The 27,931-nt window shown below is 40.3% G+C and overlaps 2 protein-coding genes and 1 pseudogene across 7 annotated transcripts in view; 2 read left to right on the plus strand and 1 right to left on the minus strand.

Annotated features, from left to right (window-relative positions):
* Positions 1–2,230: 2,230 nt before the first annotated feature.
* Positions 2,231–5,840, plus strand: LOC102769882 (annotated as a pseudogene).
* NUDT13 (nudix hydrolase 13) lies at positions 5,563–22,666 on the plus strand. Of its 6 annotated transcripts, none has more exons than XM_006760966.2 (9): positions 5,563–5,684; positions 11,277–11,330; positions 15,099–15,238; positions 16,464–16,598; positions 18,233–18,339; positions 19,095–19,220; positions 19,376–19,487; positions 20,162–20,316; positions 21,242–22,666. In XM_006760966.2, the coding sequence occupies exons 3-9, from the start codon at positions 15,151–15,153 to the stop codon at positions 21,440–21,442; spliced, it is 924 nt and encodes a 307-aa protein (XP_006761029.1). In that variant the 5' UTR covers positions 5,563–5,684; positions 11,277–11,330; positions 15,099–15,150; the 3' UTR covers positions 21,443–22,666. The 6 variants fall into 6 exon arrangements, with proteins under 6 accessions (XP_006761029.1, XP_006761031.1, XP_006761027.1 ...); XM_006760964.2 differs by having other exon boundaries at positions 5,564–5,684; positions 11,239–11,330; XM_006760968.2 differs by lacking the exon at positions 11,277–11,330.
* Positions 22,667–23,939: 1,273 nt separating this feature from the next.
* ECD (ecdysoneless cell cycle regulator) overlaps positions 23,940–27,931 on the minus strand; it is a 22,548-nt gene continuing 18,556 nt past the window's right edge. The window contains exons 11-12 of the mRNA XM_015562145.1: positions 25,795–26,009; positions 23,940–24,224 (exon numbers count right to left, since the gene is read on the minus strand). Coding sequence (XP_015417631.1) covers positions 23,994–24,224; positions 25,795–26,009 — 446 coding nt within the window. The 3' untranslated portion in view covers positions 23,940–23,993. The remainder of the gene's footprint in view (positions 24,225–25,794; positions 26,010–27,931) is intronic.

The following is a 27,931-nucleotide window of genomic DNA, read 5'->3' on the forward strand; positions in this document are numbered from 1 at the left end:
GTTCACAGAATTGTGTAATTATTAAAATCAATTTTACATTTTCATCACTTAAAAAAAGAAAAACAACCTCTGTTCCCATTAGTAGTCACCCCCCTTCTTCCCAGCACTTCCCTAACCCCCACCCCTAGGCAACCTCTAAATCTACTTTCTGTGTTTACAGATTTGCCAATTCTGAATATTTTATAGAAATGCAATATGTGATTTTTTGCGAATGGATTCTTTCACTTAGGGTAATGTTTCATGCTTCATCCAGTACTTCATTGCAGTCCTTCATTCCCTTACATTGCCAAAGAAAGTACCATTGTATGGATATACCACATTCTGCTCACCATTCATAAGTTCATGGACATGGAAGTTGTTTCCATTTTTTGGCTATTTTGAATGATGCTGGCATGAAACTTTGTGTACAAGTTTTTATGTGGACATATGTTTTCAATTCTCTTGGAAATATACTCAGGAGTGAAAATGCTGGGTCATTTGGTAACTCTATATTTAACTTTTTGAGGAACTGCCAAACTGTTTTCCAAAGCAGCTACACCATTTACAATCCCACAAGCAGTGTATAGGGATTCCATTTCCTCCACATCCTCACCACTCCTTGTCATTATCTGCCTTTTTGATGTGGCCAGCCTAGTGGGTATGAAATGGTATCTCGTGATTTTGATGTGCATTTCCCTGGGCCAATGAGCCATCGTTTGGTACTTATTGGTCATTTTTCTATCTCCTTTGGATAAATGTCTATGCAGATCCTCTGCTCCCTTTAAAGTTCAGTTATTTATCTCTTTGTTATGAGTTATAAGTGTTCTTTGTGTGTTCTAAGTACAAGTGCCTTATCAAAGGTACGATTGGCAATAATGTTTCCCATTCTGTGATTGTCTTTTCAAATTCTTGATGTTATTGTTTGTAGCACAAAAGTTTTTTAATTGTGATGAAGTCTGATTTTTTTTTCTTTTGTTGTGAAAAAAAAAGTTAATGGGCTTTTGGCAGGAAAGCATTGAATCTGTAGATCAATTTGGGGAATATTACCCTCTTAATAAAATTAAGTCTTTCAATCTGTGAACATGCGATTATTTCTATCATTCCAATATTTTCCCATGTGTATGTCAGCTTCCCTGCCCCACACACCCGGTCAGATATAACCCTGATCTATAGCACATTATGGTAGTCAAAGGTATAGCCTCTGTTTTCTCATCAGTCAAGTGCAAATAATAATACATATCTCATAGGACGTAAGGATTAATGATAAATATGCAGAACACTTGGCCTAGGGCACAGTAAATGCTCAGTTAATTTTGTCTTAGTCTCTTTGGGCTGCTATAATAAAATACCACAGACGAGGTGGCTTACAAACAATGGAAATTTATTCCTCACAACTCTGGAGGCTGGAAGTCCAAGATCAGGGAGCCAGCATGGTCTGTTCTGGTGAAGGCCCTCTCCCAGACTGCAGGCTGCAGGCTTTCCCCTGTAGCCTCAGGTGCTGAAAGGGCGCAGGGAGCTGTCTCAGGCCTCTTCATTAAGGACATTGAGCTCATTCAACAGGGTTCCGCCCATGTGACCTTAAGTACCTCCCAGAGACTTCACCTCCAAATCGCATCACCTTGGGCACTGGGATTTCAACCTAGGAGTTTTGGGGGATGTAAACATTCAGACCGTAACACTATTTTTATTATATGGCACTTAATGTTTAGTTGCTCAAAACTGTTATTTTGATTTAAAAAAAAAATTTTTTTTTTAGAATGCTAACTTTCCCTAAGTATGCGCCCCCCATCTCTTTGGAATGCTTTGACTTCATGTTTTGTTTCCCTCACATTTTCTCTGCCTTCCTCAAGGATTGTCAAAAGCATGATTCTGCCACCCCACACTCCCCAAATCCTCCCAGAGATGCACTCTGACAAAAAGTATGGGTGCTGCTTGGAAAGGTCCAAAAGAAATGGCTGGTCAGCTAATCAGAACTATTACTCTCCCTTCCCATGTGACGTAGGTACATCCTCACAGTGACACTCAGAATTTAATAACTCTTATCTCTTACCGTCTAACGTCCACACTGAGAGAGTTTCTTTTAAAATGTAAGTTAAATCATTCCACATTTCAATTCTAACTCTTCTGTAAAATCCCATCCCTCAGAATTTAAAAAAAAGCATTGGGACTCAAAAAATATCAGTGGCTCTGTAAGAATGATTAAGACCTGCTTTTTCGCCACAGGTTTGCCACCAGAACACAGGTGTCGTGAAAACCACCAGTAACTCAAACCCAAGATGGGAAAGGAAAAGACATCAACATTGTCATCACTGGGCACGTGGATTCCGGCAAGCCCACCCCTACTGGCCATCTGATCTACAAATGTGGGGGCATCAACAAGAGAACCATCGAGAAATTTGAGAAGGAGGCTGCTGAGATGGGGAAGGGCTCCTTCAAGTATGCCTGGGTCTTGGATAAACTGAAAGCTGAAAGTGAGCATGGTATCACCTTGACATCTCCCTGTGGAAATTCGAGACCAGCAAGTATTATGTGACCATCACTGATGCCCCAGGACACAGGGACTTCATCAAAAACATGATTACAGGCACATCTCAGGCTGCCTGTGCTGTCCTGATGGCTGCTGCTGGTGTTGGTGGATTTGAAGCAGGCATCTCCAAGAATGGACAGACCCGTGAGCACGCCCTTCTGGCCTACACACTGGGTGTGAAACAGCTGATTGTGGGTGTTAACAAAATGGATTCCACTGAGCCACCCTCCAGCCAGAAAAGATACGAGGAAATTGTTAAAGAAGTCAGCACCTACATTAAGAAAACTGGCTACAACCCTGACACAGTAGCCTTTGTGCCAATTTCTGGTTGGAATGGTGACAACATGCTGGAGCCAAGTGCTAATATGCTTTGGTTCCAGGGATGGAAGGTCACCCATAAAGATGGCAATGCCAGTGAAACCACGCTGCTTGGTGGCACCCTGCCACCAACTCATCCAACTGACAAGCCCCTGCGTCTGCCCCTCCAGGCTGTCTACAAAGTTGGTGGTGTTGGTCCTGTCCCTGTGGGCCAAGTGGAGACTGGTGTTCTCAAGCCCGGCATGTAGTCACCTTTGCTCCAGTCAATGTGACAACTGAAGGGAAGCCTGTTGAAATGCACCATGAAGCTTTGAGTGAAGCTCTTCCTGGGGACCATGTGGGCTTCAACGTCAAGACCGTGTCTGTTAAATATGTACACCGTGGCCACGTGGCTGGTGACAGCGAAAATGGCCACCAATGGAAGCAGCTGGCTTCCAGCTCAGGTGATCATCCTGAACCACCCAGGCCAGAGCAGTGCTGGAGATGCACCTGTGCTGGATGGTCACCCAGCTCACATCGCTTGCAAATTTCCTGAGCTGAAGGAGAAGATTGATCGTCGTTCTGGGAAAATGCTGGAAGATGGCCCCAAGTTTTTGAAATCTGGTGATGCTGCCATTGTTGATATGATTCCTGGCAAGCCGATGTGTGTTGAGAGCTTCTCTGCCCTTGTCTGGGCCGTTTCGCTGTTTGTGACATGAGACAGACAGTTGCTGTGGGTGTCATCAAAGCAGTGGACGAGAAGGCAGCTGGAGCTGGCAAAGCCACCGTCTGCCCAGAAAGCTCAGAAGGCTAACACCTGCCACCCCAGTCTTACTCAGTGGTGGAAGAACGGTCTCAGAACTGTGTGTCTCAATTGGCCATTTAAGTTTAATAGTAAAAGACTGGTTAATGATTACAATGCATCGTCAAACCTTCAGAAGGAAAGGAGAATGTTTTGTGGACCATTTGGTTCTTTTGTGTGTGTGGCAGTTTTTAAGTTATTAGTTTTTAAAATCAGTACTTTTTAATGGAAACAACTTGACCAAAAATCTGTCACAGAATTTTGAGACCCATTAAAACAAAGTTTAATTATAAAATAAATATTGGTGTAACATTAAATAGGTTAGGACAGGTAAGCAAAGAGTAACTTTGTATTTGTAAGCTAGTTTCTAAAGGCCAAATTCTGTAAAGGCCACATGTTAACATAAAATTTTGTAGTTACATCAATATGGAGTAAATTTGTTGGTATGTCAAATTTTAGTTTTCCAGTTTTACTGGAACGTGAATTTACATTTACAAATGCTGAGGTAGTTTAAGAACCTTAAGTGAGGTTTGAATAGTATTGAGCACTGTCTTACAGTTATTGTATCCAAATTCTAGGAAAAATACATTGATGCTGGAAGTTGAAAAAAAAAAAAGAATTATAAGACCTGTAAGACCTTATGTGCTCTGGCGTTTGGCTACTCTTTGACCTCATCTCTGATCACCACGCTTTGTTATATATAGCCTTTCCTCCAATCTGCCAGGCACATTTCCTCCCCAGGGTCTTTGCATTTGTTGTGTTGTGGGTTTTTTTCTGCCTACAAATCTCTTCCCATAGATATCTGTTAGGGTTGCCAAAGGAGGAATGCATGAGGCCAAAAGGGGTATAGAATTATGAATTTATTAGGTCATTGGAAAACCAGATGGCTGAGCCACAAAATGGCACCAGCACCCAGCGACAGGGAATTAGAGATTTTAAAGGACTCTAGGCAGGTTTTTTCTGGGCGGAGAATTCTCTGGGCTGATCCAGAGAGGGAGAGACTATGGTCTTAGCAAGTGGAATGTGGTCTTAGCAAGTGGAATGTGGTCTAAGAGAAAGGGAATGTTGGTTGTGAAGTGATCTAAAGATCAGTTCCCAGGGGAAGGGATATTGATTCAATTATTTGATCTAACAATATCCACTTAGGTTTTTTTTTGTTTGTTTGTTTTTAGTTCCTTCATGGTCTTTGCTTAAATATCACCTTATCAATGAGGCTGACCACCATATATAAAATAGCAAAATCCTTCCTCGTATCTTGCTTTATTTTTTTTTCCTAGCACTCATAACCACTTGACACATTGTACAGTATATTTACTTTCCTGTTTTGTTTTCTGTGATATCATGTGCCTATAACAATTCTGGGTGTATTTGGTACTCATTAAATATATGTTGATTGGATGGCCTTCATACTGTCTTTTCATATCAGTAAGTAACTTTAGTAGTGAGGAGAGAACAGCACTAGAGTGGTTTTGCTTTCACTCAGATGGAATCCTCTTGCCCTGGTTGATCAAGGAATGCATTCTATCATTAGTGCAAATACATGTAGATACAGTCATGTCTGTTGAAATTGGCAGAATTTCATAAAATGTTAGAGCTCTTTCTAAAGTGGGAAGACAGAGAATTAGAGATACAGGGAAGTTGAAAAGTATCTGATTTCCTGCCCCAAACTCCTCCCCTCCCCCCACAAAATATGCTTTCTGCTCATGATTAGTTTAATAATGTTATCCTTTTGTTATTTAAAAAAAAAAAGGATCTTATGCTGATCTGCCTTCTCCAAAGACACAGAAGTTCTGATAATGGACTTAGAAGATTCCGGCATTAGGAAGGTTGAGAACCACTGTCTTAGAAGATCATGCTTTTGACAGCCATGGTTAACTTCGCAGTTGGAGGGCACAGCAGCACGCCTGTAGATTGAACTACATTTCCCAGAATGCACCTCTAGGAGCATTCTGGGAAGTGTGGCAGAGGCAGCCACGGTCCCTCCGGGCTGGGGAAGCGCAACTTCCCGGGGAACACTTGGAATTTCCTGGTTTCTGCTGATTGTTGAGGCCTAGGACGGCACCCCCAGCACGGCTCGGAGTGAGTACAGCGGGACGACACTGCTCCGGTTCTAAGTGCAGGAGGCATAATCGGAATCGGAAAAAACCTCTGTTACAGCCTTTTGCCATTTTAGCTTAGCCCGTCTCCTTCTTACAGAAACCAGGAATGACCACAGCTTTGCATCATGACCTGTAGCACTACCGTATTAACTACACGTACTAATTTTTTGGAGAGTCACTTAAAAATGGAATTTGCTAACTTCTCTGATGGTGCCTGGATTATTTTTGAATTAAGGGAGGAAACATTAGTTTTCAGGAAGTAAATTAGGGTTCAGAAAAGAAAGCTGGTCTGAGAGACCTCGAAACCTGTATCCCAGCGGCTCCTTGGTTCTGCTTCTGTCCCAGCCCAGCCCGGCCCGTCCGCTGTCATGAGGAGACAGACTCTGCCAAGGCTCCTCTCAAACACCGCGGAGCCCGGCCTCTGGGCAAATGAACCAGCGGGTCACAGGGGGCTTTGTCATGCTGCAGTGCTCTACAAATGCATCTTTCCAATGTGAAGATGAACAGGATGAGAAATGTGTGAATCTTTCATTACAGGGGGATTTGCCTCCTCATTTAATAGTTTTCAGTAAAAACAATATTACCTTTTATCTCTAACAGTATTTGTATTTAAAAACATAAATAATATGGGGGGGGGGGCGAAGGGGACATAGGTAATACTTTCAACAATAAAGATTAAAGAAAAAGAAAAAAAAGATGAGCTTTAGAGCCAGATAGCCCCTGGGTTTGACTGCTGCTCCCTAGATTGTGATCTCAGATTGGCCAACTTCTCAAAGCTTTGTCTTCCTGTAAAATGAGATTAATGCATTCATTCATTCATTCTTCATTGGTGTATAGTGTATTTACACTGTGCTAGCTGCTGTAGAGAATGGAAGACACAACCCCAACCTTGCATTTCACAGTCTATAACAGACCTGAGAATATGCAAAAGCTGACATAGTTGTAATTCACCTGAGATCCATGGTCTCTCCTTCCCCTGTGAGAAGTAAGACCAAAACCAAGCTGACAAGTTAGGTGAGAGCCCTAGGTCACAAAGTCGGCCAGTGGGAGAGCCAGGAATAAAAGGACTCCAGTGCTCATTTCTCCATTCCTTCCTGGCTTTGGAGACACGCATTTGTACTGTGAAAACAGAAAGCAGTCCTACTCATAAGCTTGCCATGTAAAGTAATGGTGCTGCCAAAAGTACAAGGAGTGGCAAGTGTAGGTTTACAGTTGTTTGTATGGGAAATAACACAATAATTAATAAATAAAACACAAGAACAAGCCACTCTGTTTCACGGACTCACTACTGTAAACCTCCGTCTGCCTCACCCTGTATTTTGTGAATAGTGAACGTTTATCCTCAGTGTGCTGTCAGGCATTAAACTATGACGGTAGTTGCCAATTCAAACAGTAACAGTCACTCTGTTTGTGATGTGGCATTTGAGCAGATGGATGGATGTTTACTAAATCTGAGCCCCTGGGCCAATACACTGAATTATGCATCACACTGAAGATCCCCTCCCCCCCCAAAAAAAAGATAGTGGGAAATCACAAATATTTCAGAAAAAGAAAATAGCAAATTGTTCCTGCACTAGATTTCTGAATAGTATAGGACGAAATTATATTTTCATCCTAAAACAATCTCACATAGCCTCCTGATGGCTAAAATAACCTTTGTTTGTTTATACTGAGGTTCTGTCTGAATGACTACTTCAAAGAAAAAGACAATACATATAGCAGTTGGTTCCTGTAGTGCACTTTGGTGATCAAATTATGGAATACACTGCAGATGTACTATAATATTTTTAAAAATTAGAATGGTCAAATGCAGAGTAAAATCACAATTAATGAATGAGCACAGAATATCAGACATTTTACAAAAGGAGAACAAGGACTATGAAATCTGAAAACACTTTCAAGGTCTATAGCAGTGGTTCTCAACCTTCCTGATGCCGCGACCCTTTAATACATGTTGTAGTGACCCCCAATTTCATTGTTACAAATTGAACATAATTAAAGCATAGTGATTAATCACAAAAACAGTATGTAATTATATATGTGTTTTCCGATGGTCTTAGGCGACCCCTGTGAAAGGGTCGTTCGACGCCCAAAGGGGTTGCGACCCACAGGTTGAGAACCGCTGGTCTATAGTGATCAAAGAAATAGAAATGTGTTTTTTTTTAACCGAATGCTATTGAATATTGTTAATGTGTAGAAAGACCATTAGTTTTAAATTAAATCTACTTGGGGTACTTATGTTAAAGAAAGAACTTGGAAATATCAGCACAGAGGTATTTAGGTGGTATTTCTGGTCATTTAAAATCAGAGCCACCTGAATGTCTAAAATCGGGGGAATGTTTAGCAAAATCAGTGCGAGTATGCTTGAAAGTAATATTATGTAGCCAAAAAAATTATGAAACTTTTATAAAAACATAGAAAACTGCTTATGTTTCATGAAAGCAAGTTGAAAAAAAAGTGTACTCTGACTATAAAGATGTAAAAATTATATGTGTACAAAAGACTAGAAAATACATATTAAATTATAAGTTACATTTATGTGGTGATATTATGGGTACTCTCACAATTCTGTTTTGCAGATGTCCTGTAAGTAGTGATATTAATTTTGTAATTTAAATGATCTATTTAAAAGAGAAAAATACAGTTAAAACTGAATTTTAAGAAAATCATTTTTGCTTCTTTGACTTTTAAATAGTCTCTATACTGCTTTTATGTAAGATGTCTATGAAAATTACAAGGAAAAATAAAGTTAAAAAATACATAAGGGCCCATTTAGAAAAGGAATTAGACTTAATCTTTATCTACTAGGCTTATGACTGTACCAATGAAGGTACAGTTCTCTATTAAAAGAAGTCTGTTTTTCCTCTTGATTACTGACATTTTCTTCAAAGCTACATTAAGAACTTTACCATGTTTTCTACAAGCTTTGCAGCCCCCATCCCTTGCGTCAGCAGGTCACCCCATGAGTCAGCAGGTCACGATACTTCACAAGGGGCAGTATTTAGTAGCAGGAAGTAGGCAAAACATCAGGCAGTCAAGTGCAGTGGGCCACACAGATTAGCTGGTAGTCATAACTACAACCAAAAAGCTCTTATAGTTTTCAGGATTCAAAGAATTTATCAAAGGAATTCCTTTTGGCTCCGGGAGGGTGCGTGAGTTGGGGAATGTGATGAGGTACTTACTAGAAAGAGTGGCTTGGAAATAGCCTCATTGTGCAGTTAGTCCCGGGAATTATTCTTTATTATACTTTATTGGATTGTAAAGGAGTATGTACGCTGGTTAAAATTTTTGTAGTACAGGAATGTATAGAGTAAAAATTACAGGTACCCTTTTCAATCTCTATCTTCATTCCACTCTACCAAATTAGTCACTGATAACCATTTGATATGTGTACTTCTAGTCACTTTTAAAATATAAATAAAGGTTGGCTGGCGTGGCTCAGCAGTTGAGTGTCGACCTATGAACCAGAAGGTCAGGGCACATGCCCAGGTTGCCGGTTCGATCCCCAGTGTGGGCTTGCAGGGGACAGCCAAACAGTGACTCTCTCTCTCATCATTGATGTTTCTATCTCCCTCTTCCTTCCTCTCAGAAATCAACAAAAATATATTTAAAGACTGGTATGTATATGTATATGCCTTTTCTTTATAAATTAATTAGATGAGGCTAAAACAACTAAAAACTACTTGCTTTTCTTAATATATTCTGAATATATTCCCCTCTTACTACATATATAGCCTTCCACTGTTATTTTAACAGCTGTGTATTATTCCTTACTGTCATAATTTTCAGTGAACATTCTTATACATAGCCTTTCCTTCTTAGGATAAATTCCTGGAAGTGGAGTTTCTAGGTGAAAGGAATGTTTATTACATTCTCAGAGCTGTATATGAGGCAGAAATACTGACTTTAAATACATTTCTTCCAGTAATAACACAAGTCTGATCATTTTAATACTTTCCTAGGGCGCTTTGTAACCCACATATCACATACTGCCTTCTGTGAAGTTACTTGTTTTCTCTCTCCTGCTAGAGCCCCTTGAGGGCAGGACTTTATCCTGTACATTTTTTTTGTATTTCTTAACGGCCCTTGCATAAAGTCAGGACTCAGTGAATACTTTGTTGAATGTCATTTGCTAAATATAATTTACCCTTGTCCAGGACAAAGTTAGCCAAAACTGTCCAAGGATTAGTCATCAGCATTTCGTAATTATGCAACCAAGAAGTAGCCCTAAACTTTAGGTGGTCTTCAGTAGTTCAGTGTCAAAGTTTGTTTCCCTTGGGCAAAGTTAAAAGTGTGGTTGGTTATTTGACTTGTACTAATTTTTTCATTTCAGTGGAACTTCTTGCCTTTTTTATTGTGATATGAAATGTACTTCTCATGGAAATAAAGTGCTTACTGACATACAATTTAAAAGGAACCACCTTCTACAGAATTTATTCTTTTCCCCTCCCATTGCATATTCTTAAGATAGAGCATTTTTTCCTCTCACAATGAGATACAAAAAAATAGAAAATATCTTAGATCCATGTATTGCTGCCTTTTAAAAAATATATACATATTTTTATTGATTTCAGAGAGGAAGGGAAAGGGAGATAGAAATGTCAATGATGAAAGGGAAATCACTGGTCGGCTGCCTCCTGCATACTTCCTACTAGGGATCGAACCCATAACCTGGGCATGTGCTCTTGACGGGAATCAAACCTGGGGCCCTTCAGTCTGCAGGCTGATGCTCGCTCTCTCCACTGAGCAAAACCAGCTAGGGCTTTTGCTGCCTTTTGAAATACTTCCCTCATGGCCATGATTTTATATTTTTATTATTTATAGGATTCATCCTGTTTCATATTCTGAGAAATGTGGCTCCATTACTCTAGAGACCCTCCCAGGCTTCCTTGGTCTATCAGAGTTCTGCTAGCTGCTGTAACAAACTTTGAAATGTCAGTGGCTTAATATGGTAGAAGTTAATTTCTCACTCACAAATTGTCCAAGGCTAGGGGGCGGGGGGAGGTTTGGTTGACAGGTGGCTTTTCCCATGGAATGATTCAAGGATGTAATGGTGTGCCATTCTAGAATCTTCCAAACAGATGGGGAAAAAGAGAATGGAAAAGGCATCCCCACTTCTTAACAGCTTCAGCCACTCACATTCCATTGGTTTTGGCTCTGCTTACATGCAAGGGAGGAGAGAAATTAGGCCTCGGCTCCCCAGCTACCGCCCAGCAACAGTTCCCCAATCTGGAAGGACAGCACCCATTTCTCGTGGATAGCTAGCTGATTCTCATAACAACAGAGGAGGTAGGCAGAACAGGTTTTAATTTTGTAAATTAGGAAAAAGGTATTGAAAAGTTAAAATCCCATAGCTAGTTAGTGGTAGAAATGCAATTTACAAACCAGATCATCTGACTCCTATTCAGTTTCTCTTTCCTTAATATTTAAAAAGTAATATTATTCTGGCTTAAAGTATAACCCTTTTGGTGATTCATTATTTTAAATTGCGTACTATGATCTCTTTTTTTTTTTTAACTCCTCTTTCCTCTAAGGACCTGACAATGTCTCTGTATTGTGGAATTGCTTGCAGGAGAAAATCTTTTTGGTGCTATCGGCTGCTGTCAACCTATGTCGCTAAGACCCGGTGAGTTAACCAACCTAAGCTCTGATTACTCAATCTTTGGCCCATTAAATTATAAAATTCTTAAAATCCTATATTGAGGATTATGGTTATATGATTAAGATGTACATATAAGGATGTTCACTGAGAATTATTTATACTTGGAAAAATTCTAAATAAATTTCCAATAATATCTAAAATACCTGACTTCCTTAAATATAAGTTCTAGTAAGATAGGAACTTTGTCTTTTCCACTATGGTACCCCTACTGCACAAAACAGAACCTGGCACATAGTAGGCACTGAAGCCTTGCTGAATGGCTGAATGAACAGGGAGAAGTTAATTAAATCATGGTACACCCAGATGACGGCATTAAAATCTATACTGAATAATAGTTGATGACGTTTACTGAAAATAAGGTAAATAACTCCAATCCTGGTACCCACCGCCACCAAAGAACTAAACTTCAGTGGAAGGTAGACTAGAAAAAAGAAATCTACACCAGTACAGGAAAATGATAAATGACTTATTTGTCTCAGCCTGGGCAAATTTGATATCTATGAATTTGAAATCACTAGCCTGCTCTCATACAGTTTTGGGATTTAAATTTGCACCATTGATATGGTATGGTCCAAAGACCCCCTACCGAAGAAATGGATATAAGTAGTATCCTAGACTGATACCTCTGGGGCACTTGGCAGGAGCAAATGCAACCCTCCCATGGAGGGAACACTCACAACCACTGCTTCCCGCAGGAAGCTCTGCCAGTGGGAGTGCCCATCCAAAACGAAAGGCACACAAGCATAGTATCTTACAGGAGCAAGGTGAGGACGCAACAAAATTGCAATACTGGTTTCAGTATTGTTGGGCATTTAGTTTATTTGCAGTTCTCAAAAAATGATAGAATTACTGAATAGTCTAAAAAATGAGTATGTTAATGTGATTAAATATATTAAAAATAAAAAATCATGAGAAAAGAATACAATTCTATTAATAAGGAATACAGTGTAAAAATGATAATATGTTTAAGAAAAAAGGCTACAAATTAGTAGGTCTGACTAAATAGACCTAAATATGTATAGATGCATAATATTAATAAATAGTTTGGAGAATTTCAAGCTGTGAATAGTATTTGAGTGGTGGGGTTCTTAATGATTTCCTTTTTTGAAAAAATTGATGATTGTATTTCCTGATTTTTATAGAATGGCTATTTTTTACTTTTATAATAAGAAAAAAACAGGTTAAGTTTTATCTTAGTTTTATGGTTTCCATGCTATTATAACCAAATGGGGAAAATTAATTTTAAAAAATAGTGTTTCTCATTAAGAAAGGTGTAAGAAACTTTTGGACCTCAGTTCCAGTTCCAGGGAGGCCCCAGGTTTAAGGCCTTAACCTCAGTGTTTTTCTTTTCAGGGTCATTGGGGCAAAGCACAGGTTGTACCACTTGTTCTGTTCTTTTTTGAAGGCAGCTGTGTTTGTTCTATTGTTTCTGTTTGGGAACTTCTGAGTGGCACATGTCTCTCCTTTGACATACATCGAGTCTTTGCCCTGGGAGGCTGCAGCCACTCACATTAAGTTTAAAAATATCACAAGTATTAAAATCTCAGGTTTCCTCTGCTTCTGTCTATAAAGAGATCATTGTAAGCCCTTTCATCACGCAGTCAAAAACGATTTCTAAAGATGTTGCTTGGGGTGTGTCTATCATTTTGCTTTGTGGTTTTTCATGTTGAGTCAACTCTGCCCACTGGGGTTACACAAGCTCGCAGATCCTACAGAAAATATCTGTAAACCTGGTTTCCTGGTTAAGTGACAAATATGCCATATACCCAAGAATCTGTTTTAGGGCTTTCAACAGGCAAGTATGGCTATCCCTAAGGCCCAGAAAGAGAATCCACATTCAGTCCCCCTCCCCTCCCAGAACCCCACATCATAGGAACACTGATTTTATTCTCAAGGCTCTTATTAAAAGGTTAGACCAGTGGTCGGCAAACTCATTAGTCAACAAAGCCAAATATCAACAGTACAACGATTGAAATTTCTTTTGAGAGCCAAATTTTTTAAACTTAAACTATATAGGTAGGTACATTGTTATTGACTTAATTAGGGTACTCCTAAGGCTTAAGAGCCACACTCAAGGGGCCAAAGAGCCGCATGTGGCTCGAATAAGGCCACCCTTAATGAGGGTACCGGAAAAGCCTAGAACTTGCCACTATATGATTTCTTTTACAATAGAAGCTAATTATAGAATACTAGTGGCCCGGAGCATGAATTCATGCACAATGAAAGGAAATGAATTAGAATATTTTAATATCGCTATTCGCCCTTTCTCTATAATAGAAATGTCAACCAAATTCATGATTGACAATGACAGATGGAAACACACGCGTGGTTGGCGCGAGAGCTTTATATGTATCATGCATGAGCTAGAGAACTCAGCCTATATATAGATAGGCTAAGATAGATATAGAACAAACTTGCTTAATTAGACCTGCTTTCTGATTTAGTTAAACTTTTTCCAGCCCAGTGAAGCATCCTAACTTCTCTTTCAGGTAATTGTCAGCAACACAGCAGTAAATATCAACACGAAGCAGATTATTATTGTAAATCACGCAGGGAGAACAAAGGGTAAAATATTTAACTGCAGCAGAGTTTGACTATATTCTGTGCAGTGAGAAAACCTGAAGTCATTTTCAGGGTCCACCATTTCTTACTTCTTTTCAGTCGGGTCAAGTTTCTAAACTTTCTAAATCTCCATTTTCTGGCTAATGAAAAGAAAATAGGATTCCACCGAGTCTCCTATCTACCTGCTCCAGGACTTCTGTGAGGATCAAATGAGATGAGGCATGGGAAAACGCTTCACAGACATTTGGCCACTGTGTAAAGTGTTTGCACCTGGCTATAAACCAAGTTGTGGACACCTGGCTATAAAGCAAGTGTGGTCCTCGGCCGAAGAAACTGCAAGGAGGCTCGTGGTGGCTAGGGAGAGGAAGCTGGGCATTGCTATGTGACATCATTACCCGGATGGAGGGAAGGACACTTACATATTAGCCTTTTATATATAGAGAGAGAGATTCTCTGTTCTGCATTTTTATTTTGGCTACTGAAAATATTACCCTCACTAAATAAGACAAGTAATGGCTTCACTTGGTGCCGTCAGTAAAGATAAGAAGCAAATGGTGTCCACCTGGGAGCTAGATGTTTGAAACAAGGGTGCATGTGCATTGTAGATAAAATTGACATTTTATCTTCCCTAGATCCAAGGCGAGTTACTGAAGGTATAGTGTTTTTACTCTTTGTCTGCAGTAATGAAGTCTGCTTGCATCTCTAGGTATTCTGTGGTTGATGTTTTATCACTGTACTTGTTTTCCTCTCAATCCACTGCATGTAAATTCTTGCTTCACAGTGTAATATGGGCAAAGTGCCTTGAGGTTCAATTCAGTAAATATTTATTACCCTTGAAGTTCAATTCAATAAGTATTTATGGACTTGAGCCATCATTACTGGAGATACAGAGTAAGGCAGACCCTGCCCATTAAGAGGTCATAGTCTTTTGGGGGAGACAGTACGAATGAACAGACAGTACAACGTAAGTGCAACCACAGAAGTGCTGGCAAGGTATGCAGTAGGACAAAGGAGGGACTGATGGCCTGCAGCCACCTCGAATCCTTCCCAGAGCAATTTAGTGTGTAAATAAATAAGAGGAAATACACGTGGTAGGAGGGATGCAGGAACAGGCGAATGCTGTCCCGTAACTAAAGGTGGTTTTGTAATGCTTTATTTCCCAAAATACAGGTATTTATTTGAACTGAAGGAAGACGATGATGCGTGTAGAAAAGCCCAGCAGATGGGAGCATTTTACCTCTTTCATAACCTGGCTCCTTTGCTTCAGCAATCAGAACATCAGTACCTGCCCCCCCAGCACAGCCTATTAGGTAAGCCCAGAGTGAACCAGTAAAGTAGACCAACCTGTGGCCACTGAGCAGAATTCCGTCCATATTGATCCCTGAGAAGGATCCTCCAAGTTTAGAGTCCAGATTGTCTCAAAGTCCTCTGCCAATTAAATACTTCGTGTATACACCTGTGTTGCCCAGGAAACTGTTATTTAGTGATGGTATGAACCACTACTGCCTTAAACCAGGGGTAGGCTAACTGTCTGTCCACACTGGGACTCCTTACATTTGTAAATACATTTTCATTGGACCACAGCCACGCTCATTCATTTATGCTAGTAGATTGTCTGTGGCCGCTTTCACATTATAATGGCAGAGCAGAGGAGGTGACAGAGCGTAAAAGCCTAAAAGGTCTTGCCAGCCCCTGCCTTGGGCTGGTGATTTCCAGCCTCCATGGAGTTGCACAGTGTCTTACTGGCCAGGATTTGCATTGTGACTTCATTTCTCCTAGAAGGGTCAAAATTAATAGTGAATTAATTAATTAACTAGAGATATTTAAACTATTGGGATTTGGCTTTCAAGATACTACCTTTCCCTTTTCTATGATGTCACTATACACTGACTAACTTCTAAATACATTGCCAGTGAATTTCCTTCATGGGTCAGATGCTGGAGACCTGGATAGGTAGCTTCCAGCACTGCAGAAGAATATGAGGATGCCTCGGAGGCACTACACATGCACGATGTAGCAACGTTCTGCTGTATTATGAATAAATAAATATGAGTCGTTCATGCACAGGATAGGTTTTCTCCTTATGCAGCACTTACGTTACACATACTGGGATCTCAGATGACTATTCTACTTTGGCCCACAAAAACAGCATAACCTGGAGATTAAAGTATAGAACTGATTTGGTCTCTACCATATTAAATGTGACACATTTTTTTCCATGCCATAATAAGTTAACCATCACGAATCTTTTGAAGTAGGGGATATGCTCTTTCATGATACAATCATAGAGTAATACAGGGCTACACAGAGAGAATTCTCTTTATAGTCTAAATTCCTCAGATTGCTGATGAGAAAATGGAGGCTTAGAGAGGTTAAATGATTAGACCAAGTTTACATAGCTAATGAGCTGCAGGGCAGCGACTGGAAGCCAGGTGTACCTACTTCAAGCTGGAGTGTTTCCTCTCCGGTAAGTTTAAGATGGCTCTGCTGGTTTAATTAAAACTCTTGGTTTTTTTCCCTTCTTTTGTTTCTTAGAGTTGGAAAAGCTCCTGGCTAAGTTTGGACAGGATGCACAAAGAATAGAAGATTCTGTGCTGATTGGATGCTCCGAACAGCATGAAGCATGGTTTGCTCTGGATCTAGGTCTAAATAGCTCCTCTTCTGTAAATGGTACACGTTTTTCCTAATGGGTATTTATTTCCCTGTGGTTCTCAGACTTTGTGATTTTACTAGATAGTAAAATAAAATAAAAAAAATTTGGAATACAGAAATATTATCAACTTTGTATTTTAAGTTAGAACATAAAAAGACACCACCATCGCCCAGCTGGCGTGGCTCATGGTTGAGTGGCGACCTATGAACCAGGAGGTCATGGTTCGATTCCCGGTCAGGGCACATGTTTCAGTTGCGGCTGGATCCCCAGTACAGAAGCTAGCCGATCAATGATTCTTTCTCATTGACGTTTCTCTCTCTCTCCCTTGCCCCTCCTCTCTGGAAAAGAAACAAAAACCCACTACCATCTACTATCATTTAAAAGAAAATAAAGGGCCGGAACCGGTTTGGCTCAGTGGATGGAGCGTTGGCCTGCGGACGGGAAGGTCCCAGGTTCGATTCCGGTCAGGGGCATGTGCCTGGGTTGCGGGCACATCCCCAGTGGGAGATGTGCGGGAGGCAGCTGATCGATGTTTCTGACTCTCTATCTCTCTCCCTTTCTCTCTGTAGAAGAATCAATGGAATATATTTAAAAAAAAAAAAGAAAAGAAAATAAAGGAATTTTAATACTTTCTAAGGTAGATGGTGAATACAAAGATGTTCATTGTATTATTCTTTGTCCCTTTATACATTTAATGTCATACATATTTCATAAGAAACAATTTTAAATTTATGACATCATTTTTGTATCTCTTTATCACTGCACTTTATTAAACATGTTACCTTCAAGTCGCTCTGGGTCTTCAGACCTGCATCTGGGAACCAGTTTGCTATAGGCTCATGGCTCCTATCAGGCCTTTCTTCTCTCTTGAGGGTGTGGATGCGAATGTAATGATGCTGAGTGAGGTTCAGAGAGTTTAGAGGTCCCCTGTCATCTTTTCTCCAGGGAGAGTGTGTGGCTAGTACAACTGTTCTTATTGCCTGAAGACAATCTTGTGAAATAGCACTATGCTGTTTCCCAAATTTGCCTGAATATGAGAACCACCTGGTACTTGTTAAAAAATAAAGATTTCTGCCTCACTCACCTGCTGTTCAGAATCTCCACATGGGGGCTTGAAAGCCTGTATATAAAGGGTATCCCCCCAAAATATATACACAATAACAGCTAATTTCTATCACATTTTGAAAATGAAATGTATTCTAATAAACACTGCCTTTATAATTATTCAAAGTGTGTATACATTTTGGGGGGACACACTTTGAATAATTATAAAGGCAGTGTTTATTAGAATACATTTCATTTTCAAAATGTGAACTACCAGCTGTTAAAGTGTGTATACTTTTTTGGGGACACCTTATATATTGATTTTAGAGGAACATCGATTTGTTGTCCCACTTATTTATGCATTCATTGGTTGATTCTTGTATGTGCCCTGACCAGGGATTGAACCCAAAACCCTGGTGTATCAGGGATGACGCTCTGACCAAGTGAGCTACCCGGCCAGGGCTGAGAATCTGTATATTTTTTATTTTTCCTAGTTGAGTCTTATTAGGCGAGTTTGGGAAACACTGTTCTAACAGATATACCTGAGGAAGGGCCCCGAGGCAGTTTTGACATTTGTTTCATTTCATTCTCTTTTCTAACTTCCTAGCTTCCTTACAGAAACCTGAAATGGAGGCGGAGCTCCAGGGGTCTTTCATTGAGCTGCGGAAGGCTCTCTTTCGGCTGAACGTGAAGGATGCCTCCTTGCTGTCCACGGTAGGTGCCGATTCCTCAGTTCATAGTAAACAGTGAAGCAGTGCGTAAGGGCAAATGCATGCACAAGCGAGAGCTACGCTCGATTTCTTCCTTGGCAGATCCTAGCTCTTCCTACAAACCGTGGCAGAAGGACATTGTGCTGTGGGGAGAGTGCCTGTTCCTTTCTTTCGCCCTGTTTTTGGCAGGATTGCCATCAGGAACACTCTCCCCTCAGGACATGCCGATCTGTGGTATCGATCAACCTCCTAAACATGTTCAGTGACCCACAGCACGTCACATGCATTTTGTTTTTCCTATGAGAAATTATTTTTTATTGCTTTGACTCATCCTCACAGCTTTACATTTCACTTGCTAAAGTGCTTTTGATTATCCATTTAATTTAGAGATATCTCTAAACATTTTTTATTTGCAAGAACACCCCAACTTTATTGAGGAGGAGTACATGTTGGAATGTTTCATATTGGAAATGTTTTATTTTTAAACTGGGTCATAGGTACATGGAGTGTTTCATACTTTATATATTACATTTTTAAAAATAATTCATCATATACTTGAACTATACTTCTTTTATTCATGTTTCAGATGATGGAGGGATATGCTCAATGGTTTCCTTACTTTAACGTTTAGACAGTTAATAAACGATTTAGAATAGAGGAACTGAAAAGGCACTGGCATTTCCCTCCGGGTTGCCCAGCACTGTCCTAGATGAGCCCCACTCTCTCTAAACGAAACCAAGCCCACCTTCGCATTCCTAGGCGCAGGCTCTCCTCCGCTGGCATGATGCCCATCAGTTCTGCAGCAGAAGTGGGCAGCCCACCAAGAAGAATGTAGCTGGCAGCAAGCGTGTGTGCCCTTCCAGTAAGACCATCTATTACCCGCAGGTGAGTGCTGCTGCCGGACAGGAGTCCAAGAGGCTGTGGGCTCTGTCCTGGGGATGGAGCCTGTACGATACAAGGCTTTCCTTAGTGATTCATCCCTTCATCCTCCTTCCAGGCGCCATAGCCCGACTGTCTAAGTTGCCATCCCCTTTTCCTAGATGGCTCCCGTGGTGATCACTCTGGTGTCAGACGGGACTCGATGCCTGCTTGCCCGCCAGAGTTCCTTTCCCAAGGGAATGTATTCTGCCCTGGCGGGTTTCTGTGACATAGGTAAGAGTTTAGAGACACGACAGCATATCGACAGTAGTTATTTCTCTGTGTTGCTGTCATAGTGCTTGGAGCCTCAAGCACCTTCTTCCCTGTCGTGTCAAGAAAACGGCCCCTGGCATTATAATTTTCCAATATTTTACAGGCAAACTTTCAAACATGCAGCATAGTTGAAAGAACTATACAGTGAAAACCCATACACTCACCACCTAGATTCTATAATCTCTTATATTTACTTTATCACATATCTGTCCATCCATCCCTCTATCCATCAGTCCTCCTTATTTTTTGATGCACAGATTGCAGACATTAGTACACTTCTCCCTGAATATTTCAACATGCATAATATTAACTACAATTAGTTTTCTCAGTGTATTGGGGTAAAATTTGCAAATCGTGCTATGTCACATTAGAATTTTATGAAAACTGACAGCAGCAGTAACCACTCCCATTGCCCCTCTATTTTGTGTTATAACTACCCTGGTAGGTTTAAGTATTGCAGTTCAACACCCAACTCTAGACTTGATTCCTATTGTTGGAGAGACTCAGAGATTTCAGACTCTCCCAAGAGTATTTTCATTGAAGCTTTGGGGCCAGTCTTGCGCTCGTTCACAAATGGGCATCTGTATCACCCCTCCTGCTGCAGGGCTGTCCTGAATTAATCTGAGTGCTTGTAGGTGAAACTCTGGAAGAGGCTGTCCAGCGAGAAGTTGCAGAAGAGGTGGGATTGGAGTTGGACAGACTGCAGTATTCTGCATCCCAGCACTGGCCTTTTCCCAATAGCTCACTCATGATTGCCTGTCACGCAATTGTGAAACCAGGGCAGACGGAGGTAAGTGCTGCCTCCCGAATGCTCTGACATTTCCTTTGCCTCCCCTAAGCTTGTCAGTAGGTACTTAAACAACGTCTAGTTTAACACTGTCTAGATTGTACAAAGATGCGTAAGAAATGATTTATATCCTTAGGGAATTTTCAATCTCGTAAAGAAACGAATCACCACGAAAGCTGGGAGTGCCAACATGGTCACCGTCCTTCCTGGTACATCTCTCAGTCATGAGACAACTCACCTTTCATCATCAGGACTTAACAGAGCATCTCGCATAGTTTAGGCACATCACATATCAAATTTAATTATTGATTTCAAGATTGATCTTATTGCTCAAGTCAATCAGGATGTTGAGCACTGATAATTATTATCATCATTACATAATAATAATGATTATAGGGACTTCTGGTTGAAAGGCACTTATCCAACCTCATCTTCTACAGCATCCCTTACAGGTGGCATTGTGGTCCCTATCTCCCAAGTCCGTCTATTGTGTTTTGGTTTCTATGGAATGAATACTATCTGCCTCAGCTTCCTGTGGATTCAGTTTGTTCTACTTTGCTCCTTGCGAAGATACAATGATCTTGATTATCATTAAAGAAGAGAAACATTTGTATGTTTATACAAGCAATTGAGGCACAAAGCAAAATAAGTATTATTCATAATTTACCCCTCTCTGCTAACCACTCTTAATATTTTAGTATTTGTACTTCTGGGTTTTTACTATTAAAAATATATTTAACTCTCATCTCTTATGTATGCCTCTTTTGCTGCTGGGCAATATCTGGAATTGACTTGTCCCCAGCCTAGGGATCCCAGGTAATACCTTCTAAGATAGCTCAGTTCTGGAACTGTTTTCTCACCTTTGGCCATAGAAGTCTAACTTCTGTAGCTCCCAGTCTTACATTCTGTTTTTCCTTATGTCTTTCAGATCCAGGTGAACTTGAGAGAACTAGAAGCAGCTGCCTGGTTCAGTCATGATGAGGTGGTCGCAGCCCTGAAGAGAAACCGCCCATACGCTCAGCAGCAGGATGGGACTGTCCCGTTCTGGCTGCCCCCTAAGTTAGCCATCGCCCACCAGCTGATTAAGGAGTGGGTGGAAAAACCGACCTGCCCCTCCCTGCCTGCTTAGCTCAGATCACCTCGGTCCCTCCTCAGTATCCCGGGGGGAGGGAGGGCACATCAAAGATCTGCTGAAAAGGAGAAGGTGACAAAAGGCCATCCCCAACCAAATTCATATTAAGGCAGAGAAGGTGAGCCTACAGCAAGACAGCTCTACCAGCAGAGTTAATGAAAGAAGTTCCTACTCCTAGGCAACCCGAAACGCCAGCGTGAGAAGAAAAGCGAATGAGACGGCAATTGTCAAAATCAGAGGGAAGGTGAAGAAGCTCTACGTTAGATGTGGGCCCTTGTTTACCCATTCTCCCCGAGGCCTTGGGAGTAAACATCTTTTGGCATGTGGCTTGTTAATGCTGGGTCGATATCTAACTGCCAAAATGTGCCTGGTGTAATTTCGGTTAAAACTTTTCTCTGAGTATTGAAAATATGTAGCAAATCTCAACCCACTGAATTACTTTTTGTCCTCATAGAATGAAGACAAATAGCACAACCTAACATTTTTGAAATCATGTACAGGTAATTATTTTGTTCATGGTAGTTAAATAGAAGTCCTGTTTCTTTAAGTCACCTGAAGGGATGCAGAAGGTGGGAGCTAAGGTCTCCCCAGGGTCCTCTGTAATAAATCGGGTGCAATGAGGTTGTTGACATAACTGCATCCCAGTGGGCAGCAAGACTTCCTTTTTTGCTGTTACTTGCTCAGTTTGTACCGTAAGGAAGTGATTATCACTTTGCCATTCGTTTCCCTAAGTGTAAAATGGTTGCTGCTATTTGCATATCCAGTAAGTGTTGTAAACACTTAAACTAAGGGATTAGTGAGGATGAACCATTTCTTGAGTTTTACGGGACAAACTAAATTTAGGAATTCTCATCATTCATATATGCCATTTTATACCTTGTCATAGGGGAGAAGAATTTATCTGGAGGAAATAAAATAAATTTATAAACCTCTGTTTAGATGTATTTTTCTGTCTTATGAAGAGAGGAAATTGCAGAAAGTGAGAATCTGGAGGGGGTGGGAGAAAAGGAATCTCTGTATTAGTGTGACAGGTGTTTAAGTCCAGGTTCCAAGCTGTGGAAACTGAAGCAGTGTGCAGAAGAAACGCTGTCGGAGGCCAGTTTAAAAAGAATGGATGTCTGGGGAAAGAGCTGTATCCTCAGATGATTTCAGGTACTACCTTGTGATTAAATACATGAGTGTCAGAAAACCTAAGATGATGCATACATCAAAGTTCCACAGGACTAAGAAAAAGAGCTTCTAGAACTAGAAAAGTTAAGCACTGAATTTCCTATTGAAACCAAAAGGTTACTGCTGTCACTGTTGCCAGCAAACCATCATTGCTTTGGAAATCAAAGTACCTTCGTCGGGAAATGGCGAGGGATAGTATGAGATGGGACTTGCTTGTCCTGCTAGATTGGCAGCTTGCGCTGACCTGAGCTGAACCCAGCATGTAGACGGGAAAAGCACTCTCAAAAGAGAGGTCCCGAGATTTCCCCATATCTTGCAGTCAGAAGAAAACAGTTCAGGGTCCATGTGTATTACCGTCTCCCAATCTTTTCTATCTCTATGTGGGTGTGTTTGTGAGCACATGTGTACACATCCCTGGTCTGAAAATACAGGATAGGAAGGGGAGGGTGTGTGTTTCTCAAATGTACCATGGAGTAACTGTTTGCTTTTGGATTAATATGTTGTTTTGGAAAAGAAAAGATGAGAGTGGCTAACAGGAGGAGCTGCACCATTGAACTTTGTTTACCAGCAATGAGTGGGAAGAGAGCTTTGCTTTTCAGAACTCCAAGGATATCTGAAAGTTGAGGCAAAAGAGGACAAGGTTAGGATACTGCAATTGACATAAATAGAAAGAACTTTGGTACAGGGCTTACCTGGCTGGAGAATATTTATGTGGCAAATAATGATGAAGGTGCTAAAGATAAAAAGAACCCACTGGGTCTATGAAATAGAATAGTAAAAACAAGTTAAACATTAAAATCAGTGTATTTGTCACCAGAGTGAGCCTGGCTCAAGGTCATTCCTGGTAACTGGGATAAAAAAGCAACTCATTCATTCCTTATTTTTTACTATCTTCCTTTCTCTACCCAACATTTAGTCCTCAATAAAAATAAATAATGTTCTAAACATGGACTATGTGAATGTCATCTCTTCTTCTGACTTCAAAACCTGTGCGGCCTCCTGAAGATCACAAAGACCCTGGCAGAGAGGGCAACATTTGATAAGTCAACCTGTGAAACTTGTAATGAAGAAATATTTTTTTTAAATATATATATTTTTTGATTTTATAGAGAGGGAGGGAGAGGGATAGTCAGATCGATGAGAGAGAAACATCGATCAGCTGCCTCCTGCATGCCCTCTACTGGGGATGTGCCTGCAACCAAGGTACATGCTCTTGACCGGAAACCAGGGACTCTTCAGTTCAGGGGCTGACTCTCTATCCACTGAGCCAAAGTGTTTAGGGCTGAAGAAATATTTTTTACTAAATGAGTAAACTAGAAAGGAGCACACTCCGGTTCAGTATTTATTTAAAAGAGAAACGACAGGCTCGATGGGCTGGTTAGTCTTCCGCTGGCTTACGGGTGGGTCTGGGGTCAGTGTTGTCCGGCAGCTGCACCCCCATGCTCTGTAAGAGGTTGGAAGCTGGTCCGGCCAGTCCCGCCTGGGAACTGTACGATTCCAATATATTTGAAACCAGGTTTAGGTCTACATCCACCGGCGTCATACCAGAGTCTCCTGCACCAGAATCTTCCTCATCTGAATTGCTATTGGTAGTCTGGGCTAGAGATTCCTTATTCATGGAGGGAAAGAAAATCATGGGATAATGTCAATAGGCTGTGGTAGTTACAATGCAAAGCTAACCAACAATGGAAAATTGAATTCCAAATTACTCTTCTTGATAGAAAGTAAAAACGAAGTCTAATAAACTATGTAATTTAACACATATATTAAAATTTGGTTCCAAAGACTATAATACACTTCTTTGTAGTAAAAGTTTCTACAAATTGAATGACTTTCTTCCCTATTCTGAAATAGCCTAAGGGAGATAACCAGGGTTAAAGATGTACATTTATACGGTGCCTAACAGTTTTAAAAAAATAAACATAAAAAACATTTTAAAAAAGAATGTAAATTTTTTCCTAAGTAAAAGAAACTAAATTTTCTTTTCTTTTTCCCAATGAAAAAGCAAAGTAAAAACCTGACGCTTCTTGGGGTTGAACCACAAAGACTCTGACTTGTTACTCGAGCCTCTGATTTCACAGGTTGGGGAAAGGACCTGAAAGATGCAGCTTGATCTACTCAAAGTGGTCCATGGACCAGTAGCATGTGCATCGCTTCAGAGCTTGTTAGAAAACGTAAAACTGAGGCCATACCTCAGACATACTTAACCAGAATCCATATTTTAATATGGTTAGGTGACTCATATTCACACTACCACTTAAGAAACACTGCTTTAGATAAATCTAATGAATATATGGTTTCTATTAGGTTCTGGCAATATTAAAAGTGGTTATAATTTGCCCTGACCAGTTTGGCTCAGTGGCTAGAGCATCGGCCTGTGGACTGAAGAGTCCCAGGTTCAATTCCGGTCAAGGGCATGCATCTTGGTTGCGGGCACATCCTCAGTAGGGGGTGTGCAGGAGGCAGCTGATGGATGTTTCTCTCTCATGAATGTTTCTAACTCTCTATCCCTCTCCCTCTCTGTAAAAAAATCAATAAAATATATATTAAAAAAAAGTGGTTATAATTTTAAATGTGGCTTAGATAATCAAAACAAGGGAATAACATTAATTAAGGTCCATTATGTGTTTTACTGTTGTCTCATTTGGTTCTATGACATGAGGATTATTTATTAATGGACAGTCATAGAGATGGATTTCAAACACTCATCCATGAGACACCTCTTTGTCTAGTATTATAGTGCTGGTATAATCAGTAGGATTAAAACACGAATGGGAGATGAATTCTACATTTGGCTCTAAATTAGGGAAACTTACAAATCAAATACTTTTAAGATTTCAAAAATATTTGGGTATTTAGAGACATTTCTTCTTTTTAAAAAAATCAATGTAAGCTCTTAGTATCACATACTAATTTCATCACATCACATGACATTATTTTAAATCCTGATAGATAACAAAGTAATATAATTAAGCTTATTTTAGGAAAATAAAGTTAATAATCCCTCATCCAACCAGAGTTAGGAAAAATTAGTATTCTTATTTATTTCAAATTTAAAAAATCAAATTTATCACACAAACAATGATCACAAACAAAAAACCCCACTAAGATAAAATATGTTTTTAGCTATCCTTTGTAATAGACTCAGAAAGGAAAAGAAGTTAAACTCCCACACATACCATTTGCTTCTGGGTGGCGAAACTTTTGCCAATGCTGGTTTGTGCCAGTTCCCGATCCATCTGGGCCATGTATGACTTGAGATCTTCAAGTGTTCCTTTCACAGATGTTTCTTCCCCAGGTCCCTGTGTTTCAAAATCCAAGTCATCATCACTTTCTAAAGATTCAAAGTCTTCCTCATCCTGGTCATCAGAGTCCGATTCAGGAGGCCGTGGTCCTACATCCCAACACAGAAAATGCCACTTGGTAAAAAATTTTGGGTGATTATACCTCCCAAAAGACTTAGAATATTATTTGCAGAAAAGAACCAATATACACAGGCAAACTCCTTCACAAAAATCACTTCCAGAAAATGGTACCGGTGGCAGATATTTGCAGAAAAGCACACAAGCTGAAATGAAAGATTCAACTCTTTTTTTAAAAGTGAATTAATTCACTTAAAAATTTAAAAACTATGATATGCATGAATAGATTTTTAAAAATATATATTTTTATTCATTTCAGAGAGGAAAGGAGAGAGAGAGAAAGAAACATCAATGAGAGAGACTCATTGATTGGCTGCTTCTTGCATGCCCTCTACTGGGGATCAAGCCTGCAATCCAGGCATATGCCCTTGACCAGGAATTGAAGTGTGACCTCTTGGTTCACAGGTCAACGCTTACTCAACCAATGAACTACACCAGCTGGGCTGCATAAATACATTTTGATGTGAACGTTCATGTCATACAGAACTACTGTCTCGGCAGGCTAGGGGCATGCAGACGGGATGCTCAGAATTACTGCCTCACATTTCACTCTCTTCTTTGAGTTAGGCATCCTTTAACAGTTTGGTGGCTATCCAGACCTTTATGCAGCTCTGTCCTCATTACCAAGCATTTCATAATAGGGTATACAGCTGACCCTTGCCTTTTGACTTCCCAAAAACATTACTAACAGCCTACTGTGGACCGGAAGCCTTATTGATGACACACACAGTTGATTAACATATATTTGTATGTTATATGTATTATATACTGTATTCTTATGATAAAGAGGCTGGAGAAAAGAAAGTGTTAAGAAAATCATGAGGCAGAGAAAAATACATTTACAGTTTTTACGTGTAAGTGGACCCATATGGTTTAGTCCCATGTTGTTCAAGGGTCAGCTGTACTATAATTTATTTAACCATTTCCCTTGTGATAGACATTTAGGATATTCCAATTTTTCTGCTACTACAATGCTGCAGTCATCTTAGCACATATATCTTTTTTATAGAGTAAATTCCCGGAATCGAAATTGTTAAGGCAGCCCTAATCGGTTTGGCTCAGTGGATAGAGCATTGGCCTGCGGACTCAAGGGTCCCAGGTTCGATTCCGGCCAAGGGCATGTACTTTGGTTGCAGGCACATCCCCAGTAGGGAGTGTGCAGGAGGCAGCTGATCGATGTTTCTCTCTCATCAATGTTTCTAACTCTCTATCCCTTTCCCTTCCTCTCTGTAAAAAATCAATAAAATATATTTAAAAAAGAAAAAGAAATTGCTAAGGCAAAGGTTATAAACATTCTAGAGTACCAAACTGCCCTGAGGAAAGATGACTTACACTTTGCCCCCCTCCCCTGCTTTGAACAGTGCTCATTTCTCTAACCCCTGAGAAAACTGGTTATCATCATTCTTTTAAATTTTTGCCAATATGGTGGGCAAAAAAGGAATCTCTTATTTTTACTGTGTATTTACTTGCATACTAGAAACAGTTAACTATTTTCAAATATTTATTAACTATATTTCTTCTTCAAGGCTATGCCTTTTCATATCCATTGTTGATTTCTCTTATTGGGCTATTTGGCTATTATTAGTGTGTAAATGCAGTAAGTATAAAAGAGAAAAAATAATGTAATATGGGAGCCAAGGTAAACTCTAACACACAGCATTCACTCATTCAACAAATCCTATATAATAAAGAGCTAATATGCTAATTAGACCGGACAGCGGAACGACCTTTTGGACCACCTTCTGGAACGACTAGTGGGCAGGGCCGCGAGGCAGCCGGGGCTGTGATGGGCCGAGCCCCTTGAACGAATTTCGTGCATCTGGCTTCTAGTATTTAAGCAACTACTTCTAAGCAACTACTATGTTAAGCACTGAGCTAAACATCCTCTGCAAGA

This window comes from Myotis davidii, unplaced genomic scaffold (assembly GCF_000327345.1).
Source record: "Myotis davidii unplaced genomic scaffold, ASM32734v1 scaffold134, whole genome shotgun sequence".
NCBI classification, from domain to species: domain Eukaryota; kingdom Metazoa; phylum Chordata; class Mammalia; order Chiroptera; family Vespertilionidae; genus Myotis; species Myotis davidii.

Excerpts from the sequence above, each read along its gene's own strand:
- NUDT13 (XM_006760964.2), top strand. The coding sequence starts at position 11,248 with ATGTCTCTGTATTGTGGAATTGCTTGCAGGAGAAAATCTTTTTGGTGC. Across the intron at positions 19,221-19,375 it reads AGACCATCTATTACCCGCAG|ATGGCTCCCGTGGTGATCAC; the intron begins GTGAGTGCTGCT and ends CCCTTTTCCTAG. Across the intron at positions 19,488-20,161 it reads GGCGGGTTTCTGTGACATAG|GTGAAACTCTGGAAGAGGCT; the intron begins GTAAGAGTTTAG and ends GAGTGCTTGTAG.